The sequence below is a fragment of the Clarias gariepinus genome, chromosome 13 (assembly GCF_024256425.1).
Source record: "Clarias gariepinus isolate MV-2021 ecotype Netherlands chromosome 13, CGAR_prim_01v2, whole genome shotgun sequence".
Taxonomy (NCBI): Eukaryota; Metazoa; Chordata; class Actinopteri; order Siluriformes; family Clariidae; genus Clarias; species Clarias gariepinus.
The window spans coordinates 10929458-10940344 of NC_071112.1; the positions used below are offsets into that span (position 1 = coordinate 10929458).

Sequence of the window (10887 nt, forward strand, 5' to 3'; positions counted from 1 at the left end):
TATCAATCTTCTTACATCCATGAACACTATGGACAATTACACGCTCACCTTCCTTCATATATACACTACATGTCGTACGTTTACATCCTGGACCATTGCACAAAGACACTTTAATAACTTTGCACACCTACCTTCACAACTACACTACATTTTACAGTTTTACATTTACATCCTGGACCAGTGCAAAAAGACACTTTAATAACCTCTGCACAAAGACACTTTGTTCTATGCATATTTGCACACACAGCACAGTATATTTCAATTTGTACAGTATATTTCTATTTTTGTACATCATATTTCTATTTTTATTTTTAGTTCTATTTTTCCTAGCACATTTCTATTTTTATTTTTAGTTCTATTTTTCCTAGTTTAATTAAAAAATTTTATTTAATTTCTATCGTATTTCTTTTATTCATATTTATTTCTTATTTGTAAACTTTAATTCTCTTTTAGGGTCAATTGCAGTCGTATAATGCATTTTACTACATTTCGTACTGTGTATGTTTGTGTATGTGACAAATAAAATTTGAATTTGAATTTGAATTATGCGTCATTTACCCTGAAACACCACTTCAATCCAGGTGGTGGCGGTAACGCGTCCAGTAACCGTTTCTCAAATCGCCAGAAAACGTTGGCGAAGAAAAAGGCGTAGTTGGCTTGCACGTCATTAGCTGACGGACCTAATCATCACATTCAAGTCTTTCTAACAGAGATTTGTAGTTAGTCCCCGAGTCAAAATGTAAAGCTCGTTATTGTGTCTGTTTATGATGAACTAACTCTTCTGTAAACCAAGAGGTAAGTTAAAATAAAGCTGTATGGCTGAATTCCAAATGAATGTGCACTCCCCTGTTTAAGTGCACTGCGTTCAGTATACCCTAAAGCCGTGTGCACACTACATAGTGCACTGTTTATACAATAACCAGTGATTTGTGTTTCTCACGTAGCGAGGTGTTTTTAGTGTCGCGAACGTGTGATTGTATGTTTTAAGTATTTTAAATGATCATAACTTGTAAGCCATTTTATGCTATCAGTACTAATCAGGATTAAAATAACAAAATAAATAAAATATTTATATATATAAAAAAATCTAGCATCTAGCAGTCTGGTTTAGATTTTAACTGTATATGACCATATATAGGTCCAAAATATTTGAATATTAAAATATATTTAGTTCAAACATACATAACACTTTTTTATTAAAAACATTTAATCACTGTTGAGGATTAGGAAAGTGCTTACAGTATGAACAGATTTATATGTTCCTTGTATTTCCTTTTATTTTCATAGAAGTCTCTAAATTATTATTATTATTATTATTATTATTATGAATTTATGTTTAGAGGAGTTATAATGAGTTCAGAAGGAGACAGACGGCGATCCTCCAGGAAGTCTCGGGCTCCTCATCCTGCCCTCTCTCAGGTAACGCTTAACGTAAAGGTGTGATACAAAAAACATCATCATCATCATCAGTAACAATAACTCGTTTGAGCAGTGTTTGTATTGTATCGTATCGCCTTACTTTACTGCTAGCCTTCAAGCTGCACTGCTAATCATTCACAACCACGTATGGCATTAGAAAAGGATGGAAAAGGAAATCTAAAGTCTTTCCTGAAAGAGTGTTACTGTTGTTTGATTTTCAGGTGTGTAAGGACGTGAAAAAAGAGACTTGGAGAGATGGAGGAACATTCGATGGGTCAGAAGTTTGTGTGAAGGAAGAGGAGACGCTGGAGCTGAACATCTACAACCATGTCCTCGACCTCCACACCACACCTGAATTTCTCTCCATTAAAGAGGAAGATCCTGACAGTAAAGACTACCTCTGTAAGACACTCATTATTAAACCCTGACATTATCTACTGAGATTTAGTACCGATAGTGTATGAAAAGTAAAATGGAGGGCCGGGGGGAATTTAGCCTGTGGCTCAGGTTATCACAGTTCTACATCGAACCCTTCAAATGCTGTACCCAGTGTATACAAACAGTTCATTCCCTCGTTTTGTTTTAGTTCTTGCAGACAAAATGTGTAAGCCACCATTAAACACGAGAGGAAGAGATCAAAGATGTTAACTTTAATTTTATGCCTGTTATTATTGATATTCGGAAAAATGTCAAGAGCAATGCTTTTGCATGCCTTCCTCCTTTGTTAGTTATGAGTTTGTAGGTCAGGGGTAGAGATTGGCGCACACTATGCGCACACAGACATTTTGGAGGAGACTGACAGCACTGATGACATTTGATTCATTGTATTTTTTTAAGTAACTTTAAGTAATTTTATTTTTAACTGCATCAGAAGGACAGAAAGGAACATTTTACCAAGATTGTTTGTGGCTATCTTTATTTGTATCACATTACTGTATGAGTATGCACTTGCATTAATTAAGTTTTATTTTAGTTAGGGGATACACTATCCAGACATCTTGTCACCTGAGAGCACAACATCCCTGTTTAATTCTCTTGTTTTTGAGTTACAGCCTAAATATATTGTGTGCACATTTTTTAAATTTGTTTGCTGATTTTACAAAATTGTATGCTTAGTTGTGTTGAACAAGCATACGAACTCCCAAAAAAATCTGATGATTCTGTGTTGTGATCGTAAACAGATGACAATAAGCTGAACCCCCAGCCCCGCACTCGCACTTTACATGGTATAAAGTGAAATTACACCATGGATCATGCGGTTATATAAAACTAACATATGCCAACGTGCATTCATATTACAGCATGGCTCAAAGTCTCTTATTCCTATCATGCTACAGTGATTTTCCTACAACTATAAGTTCTAATTCAATGCATGATACCTGCCACATTTTGTTCCTATTTTAGGTAAATTTAATGTTACAGAACATCTATGTTTCTATTCTTATTTACGCTTGAGCAGCTGTATGCAGTCCCTATGTCCAGTTTTTCTGATCTCTTTTAAAGTTAATAAGCAAATAAAAAAAACACAACATAGAAACATCTCAGGAAAATTATTTACTGATACTTATGACCTCTTCAAATAATGTTAAATCTTCTCACAATGTTAAATTTGTTAAACTGCCCACATGTGAATGAGCTTACAGATGACCATGACTGGATGTGGGTAATAGGTAACAAAAGCCCCTTGAAAGGGATGTTCAACAATAGCACGCATCTGATGGTTATGAGTACGATTTTGGTATCTGTAACAGATTTAGTTTGTCCTATTTCCAGAAATATAAACAAAGAAGTAACTTAATTTAAAACAGCCATGTCCCTGAACTTGCAGGTATTGAGGATTCTGTAAATGATCACAAAATGTTGCACTCCTATCTTTAGTGCTGCACTTGTTTATGCTTAAATGAAAAAAACAAAAACATTCTCATAACATTTGTTGTGTTCTGTGGGATCTCAACGCTCTTGATGGTGCTCGATGAATCTTTCTGCCAAGCAATTTTGGACATACATGTTATAGATATACTTGGTATATTCACATTTGGACATAATTTCTTCTCATTGTGTTTTCTCTGCTCCCAGATTGTGAGGTTTGCAAATCCTTCTTTAACAAGTGTGAGGTTCGTAGACCACCCCTTTATATCCCTAATACACCTGTTCCTATTGGAGTTACTGACCGACCAAGACAAACTCTTCCTCCTGGACTAGAGATTCTGAAGTCCAGTATTCCTGGCAGAGTCTTGGGAGTGTTTAATAAGGGGGAGACCGTTCCAGTAGGTGCGCACTTCGGACCCGACCAGGGAGAGCTGGTAGATTGGGAGGAAGCTATGAACAGTGGATACTCATGGGTGGTGAGTTTGTTATAAATGTATTATAAAGAATTTTAATGCTTGCATATTGTTAAAGGAAAAAGGTGTTACATACTTGATGACGGTAATGTCAAACAATATAATTTTTTTTCTGCTATTGATATGTGGAGACATTTTAAACAATCAGGTCCATTGACTTAAAACTCACTGGTACTTGCTTGCACAGTCTACATTAAACTAATTTAAAGATCTTATTTATTTATTTATTTATTTATTTATTATTTTAGATAAAATGTTACTGACCAATTTACATAAATAAGCTGGAGAAAAAAAATGTGTCGGTCTTAATGCAGGCCCACTATCAGGGGAGGTCACAGTGTACAGATGACCTTTGGCCTGAGGGGACAATGCAAAACAACAATTTGCTTACTGACTTATTTAACAGACTGAATTAACAACCCAAACCCCCTTGTGTTGTTGTAGAAATGGTACTGTCCAAATGTTAAATGACAGTACCGGAAATTCGAATTTTTAACCACTGAGCAACAGTCCAGTCTTTTTTTTTTTCTTAGCCCGGGTTAAGACACTTTTGATGTTGTCTCTGGTTCAGGTGTGGCTTAATACTAGTAATGCAACAGTTTTTTCCTGTTTTCCTGTGCATGGGGCTCTTGATGCACTAATTCCAGCCTCACTCCACTCTTTGTGAAGCTCTCCCAAGTGTTTGCTTGACAATATTCTCAAGCCCCTGGTCATCCCAGTTGCTTGTGGACCTTTTTCTCCCTCATCTCTAAGCCAACTTGTGTAGGCTGTCGATGAACATCTTCTGGACAACCTTACATGTACTGAATCTAGAATCTGAGTTTTAAAAAAGAATTTACAAAAGAAAATGTACTTTTTTACTATACAGTACAGTTTTTATTTTTTTATATGCAGTGTAAAACTTTTTCAATATTTAAAGAAAATATATAACATTTTGTCGAGCTCCCTAAAAATGTGTGTACAATATATCAGTACTGAAAAAAACAAACATACAGAACTGTAAAAAGTCTTGGGCACCATATTATATGCTGTGCCAATTTTGTTATATATGTTTATCATGTCTGTAAAATTATGTACAAAATCATTCAGTATTTCCATATATAAGTTAAAAATTAATAAATAATAAATTTTACAGGAGAATATGGCTGTAAGGAAAGAAATATAGTACAAGACCAGGTTTCAGATGGAAACAAATAACCTAATGTACGCTCCTGGGGTTCACATAAAAATAGAAAGGAGCGAGTGTGACAAAGTTACAAGAATAACTCATATTCTCCAACATGCTCAGTAAAACCTAACAACTATTTTACTTATAGTACTGTACAAAAGTATTGGGCACATACAAAAATATGGCATATGCAAAAGATGCTTTTGAAAACATTTCTGCATAAAAGATACTTCTATAAAAAGCAATAAAGAGTAATAAAATAACCAGTCAATATTTGGAGTGAAAACTCATTGCTTAAAATCAGGAATTTTAGACACAGATTTGTGCAGTTTTATACGAAAACAGCTGTTAGGTTTTACTGTGCATGAGTGTGTAACTTGGGCTAAGCAACCTTGTCATACTCAAATAAAACAAAATGCAAATAATTTTTGAACAAAGTGTGTTAATCCTTTGGCTAAATAATAAGAAATCATTATTTGGTAGAATAACCCCGATATGCAATTACAGCTATTTGGCATACTCTCCTCAAAAAAGGAGCTCAGCTTCGATGATGGTTTGTGACCATCCATCTTTCTCTTGATAACATTCCAGAAGTTTTCTTAAGTAAATTGCTGTGGTCTCTTTTTTTATTTCATATTTTTTTCCAGAGCTATATAGCTATATAGCAGTATAGTATCTTAGAAACTAATTAGGATTTCTGCAATAACAAATTTATTACAATAATTTAAACTATAAACAATAATAACCTTTTTTCTTTGTTGCATATAACAAGTCTAGTCCATTTGTCCTAGAAGGGGTCAATATTCATAATGTTATCAGGGTTAGAAGGAAAAAAAACAAACATTATAATAACACCAGAAACATATATTGATTAAGTGAAGGAAAGTAAATGTGTATTTTTTTTTCTACAGATAGAAAGGGGCAGGCAGTGTAAAGAATACAGAGATGCCAAAAGACAAACCTGTGCAAACTGGATGAGGTGAGCAATACACCGATTGTTAGGTGTTCGTTTAGTTGTTGGTTTTAAAACTCCAAACATCATTTTCTTCCTGCCAATCATATCTTACCTATGCTTTCTTTTAGTCCATAACATTGAGATTTTTTACCTTTTCTGCCACTTTGTTTCGTTTTTTTTAGGTATGTGAATTGTGCCTGTAATAATGAAGAACAGAATCTTGTGGCATTTCAGTATCGAGGGGAAGTTTTGTTTCATTGCTGTCGCCCCATTAACCCAGGCCAGGAACTCTTGGTGTGGTCTGAAGAGGAGTATGCCAAAGGATGCAGTCCTGTGTTTGACCACTTTTGGAACAAAAACTACTCAACAAATGGTAAAGTTCGTCCATACATACCATACCAGATGGACCTGTTTAATTAAGATTGTATAGTGGAGCCCTGACAGTCAATGTTTGTCATGATCAGGCACTGGCATCCAATCAGGCATAGGGTCTAAAATGTATACTGTAGCTCAACTTTATCTCACAAAATAATGACCCCTTCAAGATCTGCACCTTTAGACTCTATTAAAACTTTTTTTTAACAAAACGCCTAAATAAACTAATATGGTTTAAACTAAACGATTAAGACGGTACCTCTGAAAACAGAAATTGGAGAATTATTCCATAGCTGGCGAGTTTTGTAGGAAAATACTCTATTCCCTGCTATAGGCTTAATTTTTCTAGAGCTAAAATAGGGCCATGCCGATCCCTGAGCTGTGTAAGTTTGTGTGCCCCTGTGTGAATCACTTTGTCTGACATACGAACAAATCTGACTTAGGAACGTGCTCCTGGAACGGAACTTGTTTGTAAGTCAGTGACTTGCTGTATTATCTGTTGGGTTTCTTGAGGTAGATAGAGTACTTTGTACTCTACTTGGAAATTGTAAAGCTGTCCTTATGGTGAATAATCCTAATTTCAGATAACCCTCAGTAAGTGTTCACAGTCCAATACGGTGTGAAAAAAAACTGAGACAATATGGTGTCTGGGATTCCTCTCGCTTTAGTCAGGTGAATCGGTATGCTTTACACATTGTATATTCGTGTCAAAGGTGTATAAGACTCATTGCCAGACTTAAGAACAAATCCAAATTACGAACATGCTCCTGGAACGGACCTTAATCATAACTCTGAGACTACCTGTTTAAGTAAACTCTACTGTTTTTCTGAACCTTAAACACTCGTTTGAATTTAGTGTTGTTACATTTTAGAATCTTAATGTAGTTGCATTTTATCTTCAGCTTTAAATATTTGTCTTTTCACTTCTCCAGAATTAAACAATGCTCTGTTGGAAGCCTTTTCCTGCTTCGCTTGTCCTTTTTCCCATGCATCTCAAATTTACCTAGACAGACACATCCAGAGATGCCACCATAAAGAGTATGCAAGACTTCAGGAATCTGGAGAAATTAAATATGAGCTACAGATTCCTTCCAAAGGCCCAAGTAGCCAGCCAACATCATCTGATCCTCTAAGTTCTGACAATTCTCACAGTGATAAACAGAAGGACAATCATCACTGCTTAGACTGTGGAAGGAGTTTTGGTAATAGGAATGCCCTTAAAACCCACAATTGCAGTTCTGCAGGAGAAAAGCAACATCACTGCTTTCAGTGTGGAAAGAGTTTCTATCGGTTAAGAAATTTTCAGCAACATCAGCGCATTCACACAGGAGAGAAGCCTTATCACTGCTCACAGTGTGGGAAGAGTTTTAATCAGCAGAATGCTCTTCAGAAACACCAGCGTATTCACACAGGAGAGGCGCTGCATCACTGCTCACAATGTGGAAAGAGTTTCAATCGAAAATTTAATCTGCAAAAACATGAGCAAATTCACACAGGAGAGAAGCCGTATCACTGCTCACAATGTGGAAAGAGTTTTAATCAGCAGAACGATCTTCAGCGACACCAGCGCATTCACACAGGAGAAAAGCCGTATCCCTGTTTGCACTGTGGAAAGAGTTTTAATCAGCAGAATGATCTCCAGCGACACCAGCGTATTCACACAGGAGAAAAGCCGTATCGCTGCTTACAATGTGGAAAGAGTTTTAATCGAAAATTTAATCTGCAAAAACATCAACACATTCACACAGGTGAAAAACCGCATCACTGCTCACAATGTGGAAAGAGTTTTAATCAGCAGAACGATCTCCAGCGACACCAGCGCATTCACACAGGAGAGAAGCCATATTGCTGTTCACACTGCGGAAAGAGTTTTAATCGGCAGGATCGTCTCCAGCTACACCGGCGAATTCACACAGGAGAGAAGCAGTACCACTGTTCATATTGTGGAAAAAGTTTTAATCAACAGCGTGATCTTCAAACCCACCAGCGCATTCACACAGGAGAGAAGCCGTATCACTGCTTGCAATGTGGAAAGAGTTTCAATCAGCTGAGTCACCTCCACACACACCAGCGCATTCACACAGGGGATAAGCCACATCACTGCTCGCAGTGTGGGAAGAGTTTTAATCAGCAGAATGATCTCAAGAGACACCAGCGCATTCACACAGGAGAAAAGCCGTATCAATGTTCACTGTGTGAAAAGAGTTTTAATCGAAAAGATGGTCTTCAACAACATCAGCGCATTCACACAGAAGATAAGACTTATCGTTCACAACATGAAAAGAGTTTCAGTCAACAGAGTGATCTCAAGGAACACCAGTGTCTTCACGCAAAAGAGAAGCCGTATCACTGCTCACAATGTGGAAAAAGTTTTAATCGAAAATTTAATCTCCAGAAACATCAGCACATCCACACAGGAGAGAAGCCGTATCACTGCCCACAGTGCGGAAAAAAATTTAATCAGCAGAACGATCTTCAGCGACACCAGCGTATTCATACAGGAGAAAAGCCGTATCACTGTTCACACTGTGGGAAGAACTTTAATCGAAAGGATCGTCTTCAACTACACCAGCGCATTCACACAGGAGAGAAACTGCTTTACTGTTTGCAGTGTGGAAAGAGTTTTAATCAACAACGTGATCTTCAAACACACCAGCGCATTCACACAGGAGAGAAGCCGTATCACTGCTCGCAGTGTGGAAAGAGTTTCAATCAGCGGAGTCATCTCTACACACACCAGCGCATTCACACAGGAGAGAAGCCATACAACTGCTCGCAGTGTGGGAAGAGTTTTAATCAACAGAATGATCTCCAGCGACACCGGCGTGTTCACACCGGAGAGAAACCGTATCACTGTTCACTGTGTGGTAAGCGTTTTCATCGAAAGGATCATCTCCAACAACACCAGCGCATTCACACAGGAGAGAAGCCGTGTGACTCTTAAAAGTGCGGAAAGAGTTTTTCTGATTCTCTATGATCTCAGCAAACATGAGCATGTTCACAAAGGAAAGAAGCTCATCATTGGTTGGACAGACCAGTGAAACGAGTTTGTTATCAGAATTACCTTAAAAGGAATCACAGGAAACAAACCTTATCTTTGCAAACAGATGCAGCAGTGAACTAACTCAGAGACACTTCAGAAATCAAAGTTGGCAAATTAATTTTTAGCATCACTGCTAAAAATGATCTGTATCTTGAACTGTACATTTTGTCTTTGCTTTACATTCACTGTACAAGGAATGGTGCAATTTAAAGCACAGCAAATTACAGTGCTTTACATAATGCATTATACAGTTTTTCTTTTAATAATTAAAAATTGTTAAGATAAAACATAAATAAAACCAATTTATATTGGTTACATAACCAAAAATACATAATTAATATAATGAATAAAAGAGTAATTAAAAGGAGTAGAAAAACATTAGTAGTTTTAAAAGTGGGCACATTTGGGGCAAGTCTGAGTTCCAAATGAAGCTGATTCTAGCGGCAGGTGGTGTAAGGGCTGAAATCACTTTTACCGTATTAAGTTCAGCCTCTGGACACCACTAGCTGACCAGTTCCTGCAGATCTGAGATCCGTACCAGGTGTGTATTTGGCAAACATCTAGCTGATATATTTTGGGTCCATAACTTTGGGAGATGTGTAAACTAGTGATTGTTCGTTCATGATCAATTCATTCTTTTTAAATGGGTCATTCGGAGAGTTATTCATTCGTTTGTTTTTTGTCACGATTCCCATAGACGCTATGCAATAGATTTAAAAAAAAAGAACGACTCTGGCTAGAAGATATGAGTGGTGAGCTGCTCATTCTGTTTATTATAACATGTCCTTAGCTGCATTGTAATATTTTAATTACTGGAACAATAGCCAAAAATTTTGTATGTAGACGTGTTACGGGTCTGTTTATTGAAAATGTAATATTTTAATTAATATCAAAAGAACGAAATGAACAAAACGACTTAAAAAAGATTTGTTCATTTTGATGAACGAGATTCAAAGAACTAAGTCACTAAAATGATCCAAACTTCCCATTACTAGTGTAAACACTAAGCAGGGCCTTAAATTCTATTCTATATTTAACTGGTAGACAGTAAGGGACTTGACTTTGGAGTAAGGTGTTGTCTCTTCTTATATATAATAATTTGTAAATGCCTAATGGTGTTATTAGAAAGGTTGGTCAGGAGTGCATTACAGTAGTCCACACTACAAGAAATAAAAGTGTGAATAAACTTTTCTAACTCTTGTCTACATGTGAAGTTTCTCATTTTAGTTATGTTTTTAACATGCTAAAAAAAAATTTTGTTACAGTCTTAATGTTACTATTGAACTTTAAATCCTAGTCAATAATTATGCCAAGATCCTTCACATGGAGATTAGTTCTTCAGTGCCCTATAGGCTCAAGATAAGCACTAACCACAGACTTACTTTCTTTATTTCCAAAAATAACTATTTCATTCTTTTATTCATTTACTTGAAGGAACTTTGATGCCTCTTGTTTCCTTTTTCACATTAACATATCACATTTATAGGGTCACGATGATTTGGTAGAATGCAAAGTACATTTGGGTATCATTTGTACAGCTGTGATAAGCAACTCCATAGTCCTGGAGAATTTGAAAAAGAGGAAG

The 10887-nt window shown here is 36.4% G+C and overlaps 1 protein-coding gene across 1 annotated transcript; it reads left to right on the forward strand.

Annotated features, from left to right (window-relative positions):
- The first annotated feature begins 644 nt into the window (after positions 1-644).
- Positions 645-10481, forward strand: LOC128535383 (zinc finger protein 271-like). Its single transcript, XM_053509264.1, has 7 exons — positions 645-795; positions 1341-1419; positions 1641-1821; positions 3496-3764; positions 5841-5908; positions 6067-6257; positions 7192-10481. Exons 2-7 carry the CDS (start codon positions 1351-1353, stop codon positions 9201-9203), a joined length of 2790 nt encoding a protein of 929 aa, XP_053365239.1. The 5' UTR covers positions 645-795; positions 1341-1350; the 3' UTR covers positions 9204-10481.
- Positions 10482-10887: the final 406 nt, after the last annotated feature.

What these genes read in the sequence shown, in the direction of transcription:
- LOC128535383 (XM_053509264.1), top strand. Translation starts at nt 1,351, where the DNA reads ATGAGTTCAGAAGGAGACAGACGGCGATCCTCCAGGAAGTCTCGGGCT. An exon ending in ACAGTGGATACTCATGGGTG is followed by an intron (nt 3,765 to 5,840) that starts GTGAGTTTGTTA and finishes TTTTTTCTACAG; the next exon opens with ATAGAAAGGGGCAGGCAGTG. An exon ending in ACCTGTGCAAACTGGATGAG is followed by an intron (nt 5,909 to 6,066) that starts GTGAGCAATACA and finishes CGTTTTTTTTAG; the next exon opens with GTATGTGAATTGTGCCTGTA.